General features: G+C 37.7%; 3 protein-coding genes and 1 non-coding gene across 8 annotated transcripts; all 4 read right to left on the reverse strand.

Annotated features, from left to right (window-relative positions):
• Positions 1-1,159: 1,159 nt before the first annotated feature.
• trnae-cuc (transfer RNA glutamic acid (anticodon CUC)) lies at positions 1,160-1,231 on the reverse strand. The gene has a single exon. It is a non-coding gene; the product is annotated as a tRNA-Glu (tRNA).
• An 867-nt stretch (positions 1,232-2,098) lies between these two features.
• On the reverse strand, positions 2,099-13,423 carry LOC104952426 (5-hydroxytryptamine receptor 3A-like). Of its 5 annotated transcripts, none has more exons than XM_010779241.1 (20): positions 12,843-13,423; positions 11,096-11,192; positions 10,886-10,940; positions 10,386-10,549; positions 9,993-10,037; positions 9,753-9,859; positions 9,188-9,357; positions 8,571-8,731; positions 8,082-8,292; positions 7,305-7,490; positions 6,907-7,085; positions 5,568-5,631; positions 5,247-5,413; positions 5,123-5,167; positions 4,733-4,839; positions 4,404-4,573; positions 4,149-4,312; positions 3,525-3,735; positions 2,868-3,077; positions 2,099-2,764 (listed from the first exon to the last, which is right to left on the reverse strand). In XM_010779241.1, the coding sequence occupies exons 2-20, from the start codon at positions 11,120-11,122 to the stop codon at positions 2,493-2,495; spliced, it is 2,715 nt and encodes a 904-aa protein (XP_010777543.1). In that variant the 5' UTR covers positions 11,123-11,192; positions 12,843-13,423; the 3' UTR covers positions 2,099-2,492. The 5 variants fall into 5 exon arrangements, with proteins under 5 accessions (XP_010777543.1, XP_010777544.1, XP_010777545.1 ...); XM_010779242.1 differs by lacking the exon at positions 12,843-13,423 and adding an exon at positions 11,340-11,827; XM_010779243.1 differs by lacking the exon at positions 12,843-13,423 and having other exon boundaries at positions 5,247-5,410; positions 11,096-11,827.
• A 92-nt stretch (positions 13,424-13,515) lies between these two features.
• LOC104952430 (receptor-transporting protein 3) lies at positions 13,516-15,485 on the reverse strand. Its single transcript, XM_010779249.1, has 2 exons — positions 15,254-15,485; positions 13,516-14,757 (listed from the first exon to the last, which is right to left on the reverse strand). Exons 1-2 carry the CDS (start codon positions 15,400-15,402, stop codon positions 14,427-14,429), a joined length of 480 nt encoding a protein of 159 aa, XP_010777551.1. The 5' UTR covers positions 15,403-15,485; the 3' UTR covers positions 13,516-14,426.
• Positions 15,486-16,029: 544 nt separating this feature from the next.
• Positions 16,030-17,501, reverse strand: LOC104952431 (receptor-transporting protein 3-like). Its single transcript, XM_010779250.1, has 2 exons — positions 17,098-17,501; positions 16,030-16,643 (listed from the first exon to the last, which is right to left on the reverse strand). The coding sequence occupies exons 1-2, from the start codon at positions 17,244-17,246 to the stop codon at positions 16,310-16,312; spliced, it is 483 nt and encodes a 160-aa protein (XP_010777552.1). The 5' UTR covers positions 17,247-17,501; the 3' UTR covers positions 16,030-16,309.
• Positions 17,502-18,469: the final 968 nt, after the last annotated feature.

The following is an 18,469-nucleotide window of genomic DNA, read 5'->3' on the forward strand; positions in this document are numbered from 1 at the left end:
TTTTGTAATGAATATATTACTCTGAATGATTATAAACGGTAAATAAAGTGGATAGATGAATGATAGATAAGTGTTTTTCTCCATTTGTACATTCTCATATCCAAGCAGTTATAATTTACTTGGGTAAAACACAAAATATGACATATCATTGCATTGTAGGATCATTTAGACTTGAAACATGCAGGATGAACTAGAAAGAATGTTTTCTGTTGCAGAGCTAAACATGCGTCACTCTGAAAAAACGTAATATGTAATCATGAACAATAAAGTAGTACATAGAAATAGGTCATCATTACCTGCAATTAAGAGTGAAGCTGAGATTATGCTGATTCTCTTCAGAGATGGATTCATGCTCAAGGTTTTTGATGAACTAAATATCCTCCACAACCAACAATCTGACCAGGAGTAAGCTAAGAGCTCCTATAGGCTGTTCAAATGCACACACACTTGTTTTTTGGCACCTAGCAGGACATTGAAATGACTAACAATAATTCCCTTGAGACTAACCCTAATGTTAACGACACCCACTACAGTACATGCCTTACTAAGTTAGGCCCTCAACTTTTGGACAACCCTTTTGTACCCAAATGCTTACTGAGTTCTCGTAATGTCATCAGTTTTGTCCCCATAACATGAGTTATAAAAACAGAAGTAGGCCTACAATATCAAATATATACCAAACAAAATATTACTTTTGTGTTGTGGAGATTGTGGACATATTTTCTTTTACTAACTTATTAGAAGTATATAATATATTGCAGACTCAAGCACATACTGATTTCGCTATCCTTCTGAGGACAGTCAGTCTTAATGGACCAACCTTATTAGAAAATAAAAGTGAATTACAGTATGTGCAGATGGATCATAAACACTCTGAATAACATAAGACTTGTTGTTCCACACCTCCAGTGAGCATTGAACCATTTTATTTTTCAACACCTCGACCTATGGGAGTTCAAATCTGTTCCAGTCTCAAGTCGTAGGCTACCAGGTGCTTAATTATGGCGTTATACTTTTCTAGAAAGTTGAGTGGAGGAACACATTTATTTCAGTTCGTTTATGCTAATTATTCATTTTCGAAATTGCAGGGTTTGAAGCGGTGACCCTGCGGTTTCCATATGATCCGTAGTCTGAGATTTCACCCGCCCCAAAACAGTAGTTCCCTGACCGGGAATCGAACCCGGGCCGCGGCGGTGAGAGCGCCGAATCCTAACCACTAGACCACCAGGGACTAACTATGTGCATAGAAGGACCGCAATAGAATTTACAGCTGAGTTGTTTGTACCTCATTCGACGTGATTTTGAAGGGTATGGAAATTGACGAAACCAAACCATGATGCGAGTAGCCACTCTACCGACGTGGACGTGTTATCATTCTTCGGCTCTAACCAAACCTGAGTTCAAAAAGAGAAAGAAGGAATCTAAATTCACAAGACAGTCCAAATAAATATATAGGCCTATCATATATAAATATATTTTATATATGTGTTCTCTCAAAGGTTAGTCCACCTTCGTAGCTCTACTACAGGATTAGGGTAGAAACTGCTTTATGACTTCTACACACTTAATATTGATCCATTTTATTTTGTTTTCTCTTGTATTTTCTTCCCAAAATCTTGAATTTTAAAGTTCGTTATCAATGGAAGTTAAACCAAGTTTTAAACAGATCCTCTTTCTTTTTTATTTTACTGATTAAGTAGGCTCGACTATTATAAGATCCTATACTTTCTTTCTTACCGTGAAGTAGTGAAAAACAGATGAAAAAAAACATCTCTATGTCTGCCATCGCGTCGTTGTCCCATCAACTTAAGCCAAATGTCAACGGTATAAACAAATTGTGTACCTTTCTTCTGATTGGCTTAACTCAACTCACAGTTTTACTTATGAAAGTATAACATGCTTGTATTCTTTATATTGCATTACCATGTTAATCAGGTATGTGTTGTGGCATCTATGAAATTGGTGAGATTGTGTGGATATATTCCAATCATCTGTTTTGAAACTCTAGCTCATCACTCATATTCAATCATTTATCTGAATATAAGATGCAAAAAAAAAAAGACACACACGGTGAAAGACCATGGCCGCTCCTTTATTACTGTTGAGATGTATGTTTTCAATGAAGCCAAGAACCTTTAAAACACATGCTAAGTTTGGAAGATACCTTGAGGTTAGAGTATTTACTGTAAGTCCAATAGTTTGTACGTGTATGCAAATTATTGTTGAAAGAGAAGAGTCAACAGGAGTTTCAGAAACTCTCGGATATTTGTTTCAAAGGCAAGACCATTTTCAACAAAAGAAAATACATGACAAAACATTCAAATGTATTTTAAAAGGGGTACAAAATGTAAAAAGCTTCTTTCAAATGCTTTTCGAAGTACAAACTGACAAGGAATAACAGAAATCATGTTTTTTATTGAACAAAAAAGCATGATAACAAATAATAGTTCACAATCCCCCAAAATATGAAAAAAGCGAACTCAGAATATGTTTCATGATTTCACCCAGATTATGATCATGGTAACGAAGCTGACTGATATGAAGAGGATGTATAGGCCGAACAGCAGGCGGTCTATGATGGATCCCACCTGGATCCACTCCTGCGAGCTCTGGCTTCCTCCCTGCTGCTGCTGCACCTGGAGGCGGATGGCCTGGAGGTCCATACCCAGGCTCCTCAGCTCCTGAAGGGCCTTGTCGTTATTCAGCTGTCCCTTCTGTTTTGGAGCCTCGCTGTCCGCTGCCACCACAGAGAAGACTTTCATTTCTGTTGCAGAGGAGATGAGGTGATGGAAACTGTGATTATTTATATGTGTTTTTCTGCATGCTGACTTCAAGAAATGTTTCACCTTACACCTTTTAAATTCTACCTTGTGTGGCAGGATTCTGGATGACTGTGTCCTCTAGATCTCTGGGCTTTGGAGGAAGCCTAACCAGGCGACCCAGGATTTGAAGAACCAAGACTCGGAGCCAGCGAGGGACTGGAGAGTAGTGAGCGGAGCCACACAGCAGGTTGGTGACGATGATAGTCTCCATTAGACTACTCACCATAAGAGCCAGACACAGCCCCAGGAACACATCTGGGATATTTAGAATAAAATCCAAGTTAAGTCCAGGCAGGAAAATGCAAGATTAAGGCCATTGACATGACGTTTAATCTCCTTTTATTTCTCTAAAACATGCAAATGTGTCAGTGAACAGTTGCTGTTTACTCATTTAATCTCCACTTACACACAATGGAACAATTTGGTTCTGGCTTCTACTTGCTCCACTATGTTCACCAACCAGTTGCTAACTGCAGCTATTTGGTGCTAGTGTACAGTTGGTTTTCAGAACTTTTACAGTAAAATATGATAATGACGAAAATAAAAAAAACAAAACAAAAACAAACCAAGAACCAAAAGATCCTACTTGCAAAAACCTAAACATGGACTGGGGAGCATTACCTTTACTCAGTTACCATAATAATAATTAACTCGTTTTTGAATTGTGTGTTCTTGCACAAGTAGAACATATTGACAACTGACTTATGAGAGGAATAGTGTTTCCAGTGGTGGGCAGCAGGTCGTTCATGATGAGCAGGAAGACAGTGTATCCCAGGATGAGGGTCATCTTGAACATGGAACGGTCCACAGTCTGGGGGGGCAGCAGGAAGCTGAAGAGGTCCACTGTGATGAGGAAGCAGCTGGGGATCAGCAGGTTCACCACATAGAGGGTGGCCCGGCGCCTCACTGTCACCTGTAGCAGTGTATACCACATTTCTCAAGTTATATAACAGTACAGCTGTAATCAACTGCTAAATTCAATTACATGACATTCAATTTCAGTTAAAGTTTTCTACATTTTAACAGCATAAAAATAGGATAAAACTCACATTTGTAGCATTTGGATACAGTATAATGGTTTGGTTTAACAGACTGACATACTGCTATGTTCATATTACTGTGTATGATAATGGTACATGCATACATCAATATGCTGTGGTGCATTAATGTTTCGTCATTTTTTTACCTTTAAGCTTAACATTATTTGTATAATCATAAGGTATTTGGTGACAAAAAGAGTCTCTATAGACTTTTCAACTTTTACATTTTACTCTTAGCTTTCATCTTGTGTAAATAAGATAAAGCATTACAACAGCATGTTCTTACAAAGAAGCGAATCTCTTGGTACAATTCGTCATCCCCAGCTGGTAGAGTGATCCTTTGCACTGTGAGACCAATGAGTTCCCACTCACCCATGGTTGTCATCACTTTTTTTGATTGGTTTAAAATATCCTCTACAGAGGTAGAGATGTCCATCTGCAGAGCAGCCTCTGAGCGGAAACAATGATTTGGTGAATGCTTTTGTGAGACTTTATACATACTGTATATGATGTCAATAATAACTAAATATCTTCTACTTACTACGGTGTAAATAAGAGTTGAAGCTTAAACTGCAGTTCTGGACGTCAAATGGAAACGTGTAGATGTCGAGTCTGCAGGAGCTGATCACTCTGATCGGATGTGAATCCAGCACGAAGCCATTCGAATACAGATAACTGTAGGGCACGAATGGAGCTGAATTCTTCTCCATACTGCAGGACAGGAAAAGACAAAAGCCAGTAAATATCAACGGTAATATCTTCCTTCTGTGTACAAATACTAAATACTTAAATATATACTCCAAACAAAACAAAAAAACATAAATACAACTTTTAGTGAATTAGTCAATCCACAGCTAATGCTGCTCTTACAATTCATTGATGACCATGTCTGGTACCCAGAGCAGTTTCCTTGGAATTGTAATCGCTGAAGAACCACACTGTTCTGGGTCCCACTCGACAAATTCATTTCTCCATCTCTGCAACACAAATTACGCTGATAAAAAAAAATAAAAAAAAACCTGCTACATAACCTAACTAGTTAGGTCTGTGGAAATATTAGAGCTTTTTAAAATGTCACCAGCTGGTGACATTTTAAAATATCTTGTACTCCCATTTAAACAACATTAATAAAGAGCAGTATTCTTTGTTGGTGTAATTGGACAATAATAGGTTAGAGTATTTGTTTTTGGTAGTTTAAGTCCTGTAGTATCTAGTGGTCTGTTGCTTGATGAATAAGGATGTTTATTGTAGAATACTTACCATATCTTGCCAGATATACGTTTTAAGAACTTGAGCCTTTTCATCCTGAAGAAGAACAAACAATCCGTCATACAGTATTTATGGTCTGAAAATGAAGTGAGGCCAGGTTTATAGTGTCCCTTACCAAGCCCAAAATGCCAAACAGGACAAAGCCAATGCTGACGTTGGTGGGAGTTGACATATTCATGGTAGGTCGAATTTCGTTTAGCTTGAAGACCGGTTGGAGAGCCTCCAGCAGGGAAGGTGTGTCAGGTCGAGAGCAGTTCTGCATGATGGAACTACACGGAGCTACTGAAAGAAAGAAATCTGTCATTATGATTATCAAATCACATTAACAGCACGTACTAGTAGCAAGTAAAGGCATTTCCCAAACGTATTAATGATTCAAATATAAAAATAAATGGTTTCTTGATGAACCCATTATTAGGGGAGGAGCTGTACTTACCATGCATGAGCACAGAGATGAAGATGAATAGAACCTTAGAAGGCTTGAGTTTCAGCGGGCAGCGCTAAAAACATTAACATTGGGTCAAAAGCCGTTGTTAGTTTGAGTGATGTGCTGGTGGTTTAGGCTATTTTGTTTCTACACACATTTTAGGTGAAAAATACAGACTTGAACAGACTCTAGAAAAGTGAAAATGAAATATGTATAATTGTGTTTGTAAGTGTGGGTGCACTTTAAGAAGCCACGTGAATTTATTTAAAATGTGGCATGTCTGAAAGCTCTGAATCCCAACAGTAGGAAACCCTCAGAAAATATCCAGATTCAAATAAATATATTTAAAAAATAAAGGGACATTTTGAGTATCAAGGTTGTCAACATGAGAAAACAATTAACATGTTTCAGTTTGATTTACATTTAAATGTGATCAACAGCACACCAGGGTTATGATTGGGCAAATAATTGTACCCTCCTGCTCACACCGTAGCGAGCTCTGCATATTTACATAGATAAATAAAATATATTTACCTACTAAGAAATAATAGATGAGAATACAAAAATAATGACAAAAAAGTGAAACCATGTTTTTTATGTAGTTTGATTACAACATTCACTATATTGCAGAAATGATGGCCGTGCATACTAGTCTCAGTCCCTTGGTTGTAAGGGATATCTAGATACAATACATAGGACAGCAAAGCTTCCAACCCTAACCCTAACCTCATCCAAAACCTTCAGCATGACTGTGAGCCATCAGTGCCTGACCTATCACTGCAGCTATGTTCAAAGTCTTGTGATTGGATGTCCATAGTAATAGAATATAGGATGCAATACTGGTATTACAATTAATGAATAAATAGGAAAACAATTTGAACATGCTTATTATGTTTGAAATAAATGTCAATCGCAAGCTGAATGAATTTTTTTTCAAGTAATTTTATTTCTTTCACAAGGATTTCCAATGATTTTAGAATGGCACAATGAATGCAATTATATGAATGAAATATAACGAATGCAGATACAACCGCTTAAAATGCTAAGAACTACTATATAAATGTGATCAAGTAAATGTAATATCCGGTAGTGATGGTTTGACCATAGGTTATGAGTAAAAGTAAGACAATAGATTATGTTTAAATATATTGTTACCAAACAAAACAATAAAATTATCAAAGTGATTATTACTCGACAACTGTTTCAGTCATGAATGTTGCCCCTTTAAACAGACAGCCATTGTCTATGGGCTGTATGAGTTCCCCCAGATTATGGTGATGGTAATGAAGCTGACTGATACGAAGAGGATGTAGAGGCCGAACAGCAGGCGGTCTATGATGAAACCCACCTGGATCCACTCCTGCGAGCTCTGGCTTCCTTCCTGCTGCTGCACCTGGAGGCGGATGGCCTGGAGGTCCCTACCCAGGCTCCTGAGCTCCTGAAGGGCCTTGTCCTCCAGCGCTGTCCCCTTCTCCTCTGGAGGCCCGTCAGCTTTCTGCTGTGTCGCCTCAGCGTAGGGTTTCATGCCTAGTTTTGAAAGAAACAATTATTACATTCACTTCTTCTAAGTGGTGTGTGTGTATAAACAACATCCATCTTAATTACTCTGTACTAGTCATTTTCTGAAATGTACATATATGTACATTGCCTTTTTATGCTGCTGCAACGCAAACATGTCCCAAATTGGGATCAATAAACTGCTTCTGATCTAATCTTATCTACATCTTAAAAGCCTATATTTCGTACAGAATGTACTCTTTTCTTTAGTCTTCTGAGGCAGGCAAACCAGACGGCCCAGAATTTCCAGAACAAACACTCGGACCCAGCGAGGGACGGGAGAGAAGTCGGCCGAGCCACACAGCAGGTTGGTGATGAGGACAGTCTCCAGCAGACTGGTCACCATCAGAGCCAGGCAGAGGGAGAAGAACACATCTGGCAGAGAGAGGCAGGAAACAGGTTGGCACTCACTCAATACCAGAGATGGCAGAAGTGTGTGTTTAAAAATACTCTGGTAAAAGTAGAAGTATTGACTAAACTTCTTTACTCAAGTAAAAGCAAAGAAGTATGGGCTTCGAAATGTACTTAAGTAAAAAGTATCCATAACTAGCAACTGTTTTAAAGAGTACCTGACCTCCCTTTATATTAATAGAACAATCATGTCATTCTTAGCTGAACAGAATGACAACGTTTTCATTGGTCACTTTTCTTTAGAGAAGACCAGGAAATTACGGATACACGGATCGTATTAAAAGGCATGCAATGAATCAAAATAATAATGATCACGCCACCAAACGCAGATTAAAACTAAAGTAACCAGCCTGTTTTGAAAATGTAAGAAGTAAAAGTACAGGTATTTGTGTTAAAAATGTAAAAGTAAAAGTAAAAAGTCGTCAGAAAAAGAAGTAGTGGAGTAAAGTAAAAATGTACTTAAGTACAGTAACAAAGTATTTGTACTCCACTACTTCCCACCTCTGCTCAATACTGTATAACAGGTGGACAGCTGTTTATACAATGAACACTGACTTATGAGAGGAATGGTGTTTCCGGTGATAGGCAGCAGGTCGTTCATGATGAGCAGGAAGACAGTGTATCCCAGGATGAGGGTCATCTTGAAGGAGGAACGGTCCACAGTCTGGGGGGGCAGCATGAAGCTGAAGAGGTCCACTGTGATGAGGAAGCAGCTGGGGATCAGCAGGTTCACCACATACAGGGTGGCTCGACGCCTCACTATGACCTGCAGATAGAAGAAACAAAACCTTTGGTACCTTTTCCATGCACTTTTAACATTTCTCTGAGCTTTTACATTCTTGTTCTGTGTTCTATCGTAACGCAGTCCCCATACAGTATAATAACGGCAGCTACACAATGAATGATTTTAATGGGCCTTATATAAGGTGTGTTTGACAAATGAAAACATTACAGGACAGAATGATGAAGCAAAGTAAAACATTTTTAAACATACTTGCTTCAAAACCAATTCAAGGCCAGGTTGTGAAAATGACACACACTTACATGAAATACAAGCTCATCAATGTAATTCCCCTCGATATCTCCGTCACTGTGATGGGAGGTGATATCCAGCAGCTCCCACTCTCCCATGGTGGTCATCCAGCTTTTGGAGAGCTTGGTGATGTTTTCTGCATCCCTATCCAGGACAATCATTATGTCCTTAGCTGGGGAGAGAATACATCACAAATATATATAATCCTGTAAAGTTAAGGCCACACAACATACATTACATACATATAAATGTATAGTTTCTCCAAAGTAAATATGGGTCTACTCAAGATTCTTTACATTTCATTGATGATTTTTGTCAGTTAAGAAACACAAATGTGTACTTATAATCCTAACTCTGAGGTCACAGGGGTAACTTCATAACAACAAACTTTAAAAAGAAAAAACATGATTATGGAGTATATATTTAAGTTTGGTCGTGGTCATGGTAAAAAAAAAAGCAAATGTGTTGTGAAGATGATGTTTGAACGTTCAACATTTAATTTGCTTACAATAGGGCTAAAAACTATTTACTGCCTCTTATTTACATATGCATTTACATTTCTGGCATTCAACCTGGCATACAGAGTTATTTTAGGAAAGGAAATTAGACCTTTGGTGAAGTGACTTACCCAGGTGGATGTAGGAGTTGAAAGTCATAGTGCAGTTCTGTATATCGAAGGGAAAAGTGTAGATATCGAGGTTACAGGAACTGACCACTCTGATTGGTGAGGCATCGTGCACCCTACCATCGCTGTACAGGTACACATACGGCACAAAGGGGGCTGTGTTTTCATCCATACTGCAAGACAGGAACAAGCAGAGCAGTTACGAGTCAAATGTCTGCAAAACAAGAGCATTCCACCTTATATTTCTGAACTTAAATGGGTGTGCCCTTGTCCCTAAAACCCACTAGAAGACAACATTTTAAAGTATTTCGTGTTAAGCATTAATCTGACCACACAAAAATCTGTCAACTAGTTCTGGGAGATCTTTTTTTCACCACAATGAATGGACACATGCAGCCCTGCTGATGGAAATACCCCCTAGCACACCAAATGACTAAACAAATATAATCCTTAAATAAAATGCACTATTTATGGCTTTTGAGCGATGTTTGATCAAAGCTAAAGTTCCCAATTGTTTTGCGAAATGATTTGCTTGTGTGTAAAGGATGTATATATACTGTATACCCACAATTCATTGATGACAATATCTGGCACCCAAAACTTTTTCCTGGGAAGAGAAATCTTATCGGAGCCACACTGCGTTGGATCCCAGCGGACAAACTCGTTCATCCACCACTAAATATAAAAAGCGGTGTCAGTGCACAGATCTTGTATAATTGATGGTACATTCACATAATTCACTAAAATATCCCATCATTATCCAGTCATTAATGATTAAGACGTAACGATGGATCATTGGAATACGTACAAAATGCTGCCAAAGGTAGGTAAGCAAGAGTTGACCCTTTTCATCCTGGAAGAAAAGAAGACATGGTTTAAGACAGAAGGTGTCGCTGTTTTAAGATATTTGTTTGGGACCATTTAAATCTGAAAAGAAGTTTCAGTGGAGCCCAGAAAGAAGCGGTTTAAATCAGATTTGGTTGAAGAAAGAAATAGAATTACAGAGGATGTTGCTTTTCTGGTGATTTATCAATACTAAATATACTGTATAATATACAATTATACATTCATAAAGCTCCTACTGGTATACAAATAACTTTTAAGTGATTTGCCTAACATACCATACAACTGAAGAGTTTAATTCTAAGACAAAAGCCACATTCAGATTTTAAATGATCCTTTACTAAGAGCTGAAACATACCACTCCTAGTATCCCATACATGATGAAGGATATGTTGACGTTGGTGCGGGTGGTCAAGTTCATGACAGGTCGTATGGCGCTCAGGTTAAAGATTGGAGCCAGAGCCTCCAGTAGGGAGGGCTGGCTCGGTTCAGAGCAGTTTATCTGGATAGCACTGTCCGCAGCTGAGATAAAGATTAAAAAATGAAAAGCTCTATAAAAAAAGTTTGGGGACTTTATAGATCTGCATGTCACTGGAATAATGTGTAAGAAGATTGCCTGAGCTTTAATTCACAATGATCACTGGGAATTCAATGGACTTTCTTTACGAATATTAATAAAAAATATAAAGGAATTTAAATCTTCCTGCATTTGGCAGACAACATTGCATACATAGTATAATTGTGCATGCAGTAAACATTAACCTGCATTTTATCATTCCTTGGTGTTATTTGTTTTTAGATTTATTTTATGTAAGCAGGCCTATTACTTAAAATGGTGCTTTCCAAAAAAACTCTTACCTGGTATCAGAATGAGAAACATGACCACAGTGGCCATTACTGATGGTGGGAGACCCTAGAATATAAAAACAACAATCACATTAATTTGTCAATGTAAGTAACTAAAAGCACTAATTATAGATTTTTATCAGATTCAACCAAATGCTGTATTTAGCCTTAGAAAATAACACAGAAAACATACACAACATGTAAGGTTAGGAGATACTTTACCTTCAGTGTAGCCCCCTTAGGTGTCATGATGTCAAGAGTTGAATATTTATCTTTCTACAGTTGTCAGATGAAAGCACTTTTTTACCGAATCACATGCCTGGAAATCACAGAATAATTATCACACTGCTCTATGAGAACATTTGCTTTAGTTGTCAATTGCATGAACAGGAGAGTCATATGTAACTGTGAATAACCATTGTCAGAAAGCAAAGGCATACCCACCACTCACCACCGGAAAACTCACTTCAGCAAGACTAAATTCAGCGTCGGAGTCCAAGATATACAAACTGCCAAAGTAAACCATGCGTGATGTGGATAAACCCCTGGCAAATGATGTGGGAAATGCAAGGCAGCTACTTTCCATGAAGGTGGTTTCATATAAAACAAAGATAAACCACGTTTATGTGTTGTACCACACGGTGTGACTTGAGGACGGTGAAGACTGACCACAGCGGCATCAGCTTCACACATGCTGGTTGTACGCAAATAAACAGTGGAGGGCCTTTGAGAAACATGTGTCCTCTGGTGTCCTGCATGCCAAACTATTTACATTTTCCATTACAGTATGTTGTCAGGTTGCAAACCAACCTTTCTTTTTATTTATTTTTCAGCAGATTTTTTTTTATTCAAGCAGAAACTCAGAAAAACATGGTACAAAACTAGTGCTGTGTACCTGGACTCACATTCAGGTTCAGGTCCGGACTCAAGTCCAGAGGTTCAGGTAGTCCGGACTTGTGTCAAGTTGTGTGAGTAACTAAAGTGAACTTATTGTGAGCTAATTATCAATTGAAAATAAACTCATAATCAACTCAAATTCAAACTCGTCAGGTTTATTGTGCCCCCTTCCAACTTGTGTCTACACCATGTCTTTTCTAGAACTCTACATGTGTTACTAACTACACTACACAACTACATACATAGTGATGTACATACAAGACTCAATATGCAAGAGTACACTTCTTGTTCAAGAACAACAGCATATTGACATTGTCTGGGTGAAGTGTTGCTCCTTCGGCAGACACTATATCACCATACATACAAAGGAGTTAGCTTAGCTACACTACCAAATATGGCAACCAGCATCCCACGCTGTCAGTGTCCACTATGTCGAAGCCAGCTTCCCTTGGCGTCACACAGATCTCGCGAGCAGTTGCGATATTTTTGCGAGACTTCAGTAATGGCCGCCATATCAGAAGCCAAAACAATGTTTTTCGTCTTTTCTCAGCGCAAATTTCTCGATCTATGGAAGGTTTTAGATGGTTTAGAACACAAAGGAGAATATACGTAAGTAACGGTTCCTGACGTTCCGGTTTTAACCGGACTTGAACCGAAACTTTTTACAAGTCCAGTACCGGTTCGGCGTACCGGTACGCAGCACTATACAAAACACATACATACCACGGGGAAAAAAACAACCTTTCTTTATATTAATTTATATTGCTCTACAGAATGTGATTTTTTTTTATTTTTTTTATTGTTACTAAATTGCTTCGAAATATATAACATCCTTGAGGCTTTTTACCAACACCAGGCAGTATTCTTCTTGGATTAATCTTGTGTTAATGAAGTGTGAGGAAATGTGCTGTGTTATATAAAGTGCATCACTCACTTCGTGTTTGGCACAGACACTTTACGACTGATACCATGCATAAAAAAGGACCTACTGTGTGCAAAATGTCCCTTTGTCTCAAAATTGTCCTTTACACTGGTCTATATATTTTTTTTTATTCAACCCACAAGGACCCACCGTGACACAGGTGTTACATGCCATTTAGATGTTCTGGAAAGTTCCTTCTACAGTTTTAGCCTTGTTTTTATCCCATGAAGTATCAGTGACACACCCTGAACAGTCTGGTGGGTCATGGCCAAGGGCCAGGTCATGTGATTTTGTGTTCCCATAACAACATGTCCAAGAGGTCCATGTGCCAGGTAACACATGTGACAGAACTAACCACATTTCAAAAGCTTTTTTGTTTGTTGCTAAAGGTCAAATTCAAGCCATTTAAGAATTGTCCTTTATTAGATTTAACCTTTGTGGAAACATTTCTTGTTTAAATTGATATGAAACAAATGAGATAAATATCGCTGTGACACTGATGTCACATCTGGACTTTAACCCTAAACTTTCACAGTAAACCCGGAGTGACATATATGCACAATCAGAAATATTATTATGATCTGCTCAGCTAATTTAGCTGATTCAATTATGGTATTTTTAGTTAATATATTCTTTATTCTTCAATGTTCAAACATATTGAAACAAAAAATCATCCTCATTAATTAAGTTATAAATAAGAGTTACTTTACCATTAAAACCCAAAGTGACATATATGTCACTTTTCAGATAATTGACACAATGGGGGCGGGGGCGGGGGGGATGTCAGAAATGTGTTCTATGTGGCACAAATGCAGAAGGTTGGTTGAAAATCAAAAAAATCCTTTAATTGCGGAACTAGGCCAGGCAACAAAGTAAAATAAGGCAAGGCAAAACATTAAATCCCTCAGAACAGAATCCTTCCAACGACTTCAAAACTCACAACAAGACAAAAGACAGAACTTAATTGCACACAACAAGACTAATCACACGAACAAGACACAGGTGGGGAGGGATGAGAAAACACAGGGGCACCACACAAGGTGAACACAATCGGGTAATCAAGCAGGAGGGAACACAGAGAGAGGAAGCAACAGACAAGACGGGGGATGAACACTTTTCAAACTAAAACAGGAAAGCAGATCTTGGCTGGACAAAATAAAACAGGGAAAACTAATACGAATCATAACAATTTAGTCTAAATTATCTTCCCCTTAATCTCCCCAAAAGTATAAATGGGTCTGGGTTCTTATGGGTTAAACATTGTACTGTTTAAAGATTAGTTTACCGGTATCTTAGTGACTACTTTATAAAAACTGTACTTCAAGTGTCCAAATTCATTGACATGCTTATATCTTTCCTTTTTGTGCAATAATCATACATTACATTTAAAATCAGACAAAAGTATTTGAAAACAGAACACATTCACACCGTTATTGTTTGTATATACTTCAATTATTCCCAACATTTCTAATTGTAAGAATGTTATTTTAATGCTTTGGAGAAGACAACTTCATATGTTAAGGACTTTTGACCCCCAAAAAGAATAAATATAAAAGCTTGCATGCACTTGACTATTGTTTATACTGTAAGTATGATAGAAGCAACCAACAATGACACGGCAAGAAAGGAGAGGAGATCAAATACAATTGATGCTTTACTGAAGTGTGTTTATGCAAAGCACAAGACAAATGTATTATTATTTTAAATTAGGTTAAGTTTGAAAGCATTACAAGCTTAAACCCTTGTACAGTAGCCTCCAATACAAGCCTCACAATGAGCAGGCTCATGGGGACTTTTGACTTCAAGGGCTAGATAAGGCTTTGGTGCTTCACCCAGCTCTTCGTTGTAGCATTTTATTCTTATCTTCTTCACCAGATTCTCCAGGAGGATGTCTATGTTTTCGGGGGTGATGGTGGGCTTCTCCATCGGAGCTGCGCAGCACTTCTTGCACTTCTGACGGAAGGCCCTCACCTTGACCACGCCCTCCCGCTCTGTCAGGCGCATGTTGAAGAGCACCATCACCCGGTTGGTTGGCCAGCCTCTTCCACAGGAGGTGCATTTGAACCTTAACATGACAGAGGACCAAAGTTACTTGAATTCTGCACTGGCCCTTTAACAAAATGACAAATACTCTGCTATAAGGGTTTCCAGTCTAAAACATATGATCTTCTCAATAATGTTATTTATTTTTCACAAATAGAACTCTAACTCCATAACTAAGCTTTCGTTACACTGTACAAAGCATGAACTTACATTCAATTCCTTAACCCTAACCTGACCTTTATCCTTTCCTAGAATGTACCTAATTTACTTTGTGGGGACCCATTTTGGTCCACTAATGACATGTAAAGAAACATAGTTGTAATAATTATTTTCTATATCTGTCAAATAAATTATAAATCCAACACACTGCTCTTTAGGTACCAGTAGATGCACATAAACAAACCTTTATAAACCAAATGCATCCACTAAACTATACTTTATATTAACCTAACGTATGGTATACCATATCTATATACACGCAGCACCTATATCAATTTACAGTATACTTGTTCACTGACCATGCACTGGTGTTCCTGATGTACTGCTTCCATCCAGAGTTCGGGCTGTCAGGTACAATATTGTCATCAAACTGCAGACGCCAGGAGTGTTCTTCTGGAAGATCATTGGTTTTTATCTTGAAAATACTCGTCCACTCCGGCTGTGCCATCCTGTCAGTGCCAGTGGTGACGATGACTGAAGAGACAAAACACTAACAGTTGATCTGTACACACTAACAGCTGACCAATGTAGCCTTATATAGAGTTAATGAAAATGAAACTTAAAAACAGAAACCAGTTTTCCTTAAGTTTCGTTCGACAACCCTTGGAATGAGGAGTGACAAGGTTGTTTTGATGGGGCAGATGCCACGTCTTATAAATATACCAACAGCATTTTTTCATTTTTATATGACATGAAGAGAAGGTAACACCCATGTAATGAATTTATGACGGAGTGATTTATGACTAATATTGACTGGAAGTTGACTAAAAGTTAAGTTTCATTTACGAATAAGTTGCACACAAAACATGTTGATTAGTGTGTATTAACTTAAATATGATGTTTCCCTTAGTCCTTCATAAAAACTTCATAGCTATCAAATATGAAAACTACAACAGAAATGAAACTGAAACACTTTCCTGTTGTATTCATGCAACACTGTATGTGTGTACTGTGTGTGTGTGTGTGTGTGTGTGTGTGTGTGTGTGTGTGTGTGTGTGTGTGTGTGTGTGTGTGTGTGTGTGTGTGTGTGTCGGTGTGTTCATTTATTTGAAAACAGAAAACACCCAAACGGAAATAACAAACATGTTTAGTTTATTGCTTGTAAAATCTTCTGATTTACATTTATTTGTAAGAAGGCTGCTTTAATGCTTTTGAGAAACATATTTACATTTGTAATAGAACACACAACAAGGAAAAACCAACAAGAATAATTATATAGCTTACATGTACTTGAATGCAACAGAATGACAAGGAGTAACTCCTATTTTGCTTATATTAGCTGAGGAATAACATATTATTGAAAAGCCTGAAACAAATCCATCATTTTTTGTTGTTGTATAAACAATAAAGCTGATTTAGGAGCGGTTCTTTGGACAGAAGCCTCTCATACAGGCTTCACAATGAGCAGGCTCATGGGGTTTGTAGCCGTCGAAGTTTCTAAAATGCTTCTTTCGTTCCGGGGTTTCATTGTAACATTTTACTCTTATCTTCTCCACCAGATTCTTCATGAGGGTGAAGATGTTGTCGGAGGGGATGCTGGGCTTCTCCATCGGGGCTTCGCTGCACTCCTTACACTTCTGACAAGAGGGCCTCACCTTCACAACGCCCTTCCCGTTTCTCAGTTGCATGTGGCAGACCACCATCACCATGTTAGAAGACCAGCCTCTGCTACACTTGGTGCATCGAAACCTTAAAAATGATAGAGGCACTTTAGCTAAATGAAAACCAACCAAAGTTACACTGAAAAGATTAAGCTTAAGCATTTCGAGGCAGCGATTTCCTAAAATAGAAATAAATGATATATTATGTTACTGTAAACATCACTTGGCCACCCACATGATTTGGATAAACAATATTGATATATATATCAATATTGATATATATATATATAAGCTAGTTTAAAAGTTAAAATATGAAGAAAGAATAATTTCTTCTCAAATTACACAAAAGTCACTACAATAATACTACATGATCTTTGTCCATGCAACAAAAGTAGTGCATGTACATAGACAGAGATTCAAACCTGAATAAACAAAAATGCATTTACTATCTATGAAATACCACACACACTGAATTTACCTTTGGGGTCAGTCAAGGTTTATCTTATCTTACACCAATTACAGTAATAGTCCATCACACTGACCTTGCCCCTGTGTGCACGATACACTTCTTCCAGCCTTGTTTTTGGCGAACATCCACAAGAGTATCATCAAACTCCAAACACCAGGAGTCTCCAGGTTTAAGATCTCTTGTTGTGATCTGAAAGTTCCTAGTCCACTCCGGATCTGTCATCCTGTCAGTGCCAATGATGCTGGTGGCTGAGAAAGAGACAAAACACTGACAGCTGATTTTTACAGTATACAAACAACGTGTGAGCACCGGTGACTCTTTATAGCTTTAGGGAGGGCCCTCTACCAAAATAGATTCAACAAAATGAAACCTAAATGTGGAAAAAGTAAGAGCTTTGTGTGAGTTTGAGTTGTTAGGTTGCCTAACATTGAACAGTCCCTGACGGACTTCAAGAGAAATGAAACTCAAATGTTTTCAAGTTGTATTCATGCAACACAGTGCAACACTGCCACCTGTTGATGTTATTTTTGTTTTCTGAATTCCAGGAAATTGAAACATAAAGTCATATTTACTATATGTTTGATGACGCCAGACACAACGTATTACATTACCATGTTCACATTGTATATAGCGACACATTGACAAACATCATTGGGACTATATTTGTATAAGTGCTGCTATCCTTTGGACATTCATCAGATAATTGTATGATTCCTGCAGAAAACTACCAGTTGCAACACTCAACTTCTTTACCATTAGAGATAAACTGTCTGTACATATGGTAATACTTTTAAGTTTTGTTTTCATATTTTCATTGTATTTTCCTCAGATATATTTATGTCACTTGTCCACATCTTTCATGCCCTATTTAATTTAATTTCTCTTTTATAGATATGTTTCTTTTTTATTTGTCCATGTTCATGTATATTAGGTACTAATATATAACATCTATATGCTTGCATTTTAAATATAAACTAGATTTGAATGTTGTACTGATATCATGGAGGCCATTACTTTTTCTTTTTTTAACTGTGATGTCTGCAGCTATCATGGGACCAAGAACAGTAATTGGTAACTATCACTAAACAATAAACCTTTAACATCTTCCCGGAGGACATAATATAGATACCTGTCAGCGGCTCATTGTAACAAAGAAATAAAATCATTAAGATCTTAGGGCTCATTGAAGCTCATTTGCAGGTTAAATGTTAGAGTAATTCAATTAGAGGTATTCTTCTCATTTGTATCTCATTGGGGATAATGATGATCAATACTAAATGTAGGCCTAATGAATCACACCATGTTCAACAATTAGCACCAATATTATCATACAATTAAACTGAGCATGCAGTGTTTACCCTTCTGGCATTGTGACACCTTTACAATGGATTGAGAATTAAATATGAATTATTTAATTAGTATAATACATCTTCATTAAGATTTTA

The sequence above is a fragment of the Notothenia coriiceps genome, unplaced genomic scaffold (assembly GCF_000735185.1).
Source record: "Notothenia coriiceps isolate Sejong01 unplaced genomic scaffold, NC01 NC01_scaffold00020011, whole genome shotgun sequence".
NCBI classification, from domain to species: Eukaryota; Metazoa; Chordata; class Actinopteri; order Perciformes; family Nototheniidae; genus Notothenia; species Notothenia coriiceps.

Excerpts from the sequence above, each read along its gene's own strand:
- LOC104952430 (XM_010779249.1), bottom strand. The coding sequence starts at position 15,402 with ATGGCACAGCCGGAGTGGACGAGTATTTTCAAGATAAAAACCAATGAT. Across the intron at positions 14,758-15,253 it reads ATCAGGAACACCAGTGCATG|GTTCAAATGCACCTCCTGTG; the intron begins GTCAGTGAACAA and ends TGTCATGTTAAG.
- LOC104952431 (XM_010779250.1), bottom strand. The coding sequence starts at position 17,246 with ATGACAGATCCGGAGTGGACTAGGAACTTTCAGATCACAACAAGAGAT. Across the intron at positions 16,644-17,097 it reads ATCGTGCACACAGGGGCAAG|GTTTCGATGCACCAAGTGTA; the intron begins GTCAGTGTGATG and ends ATCATTTTTAAG.
- LOC104952426 (XM_010779241.1), bottom strand. The coding sequence starts at position 11,122 with ATGACACCTAAGGGGGCTACACTGAAG. Across the intron at positions 10,550-10,885 it reads GTTTCTCATTCTGATACCAG|CTGCGGACAGTGCTATCCAG; the intron begins GTAAGAGTTTTT and ends TCTTTATCTCAG. Across the intron at positions 10,038-10,385 it reads TGTATGGGATACTAGGAGTG|GATGAAAAGGGTCAACTCTT; the intron begins GTATGTTTCAGC and ends CTTTTCTTCCAG.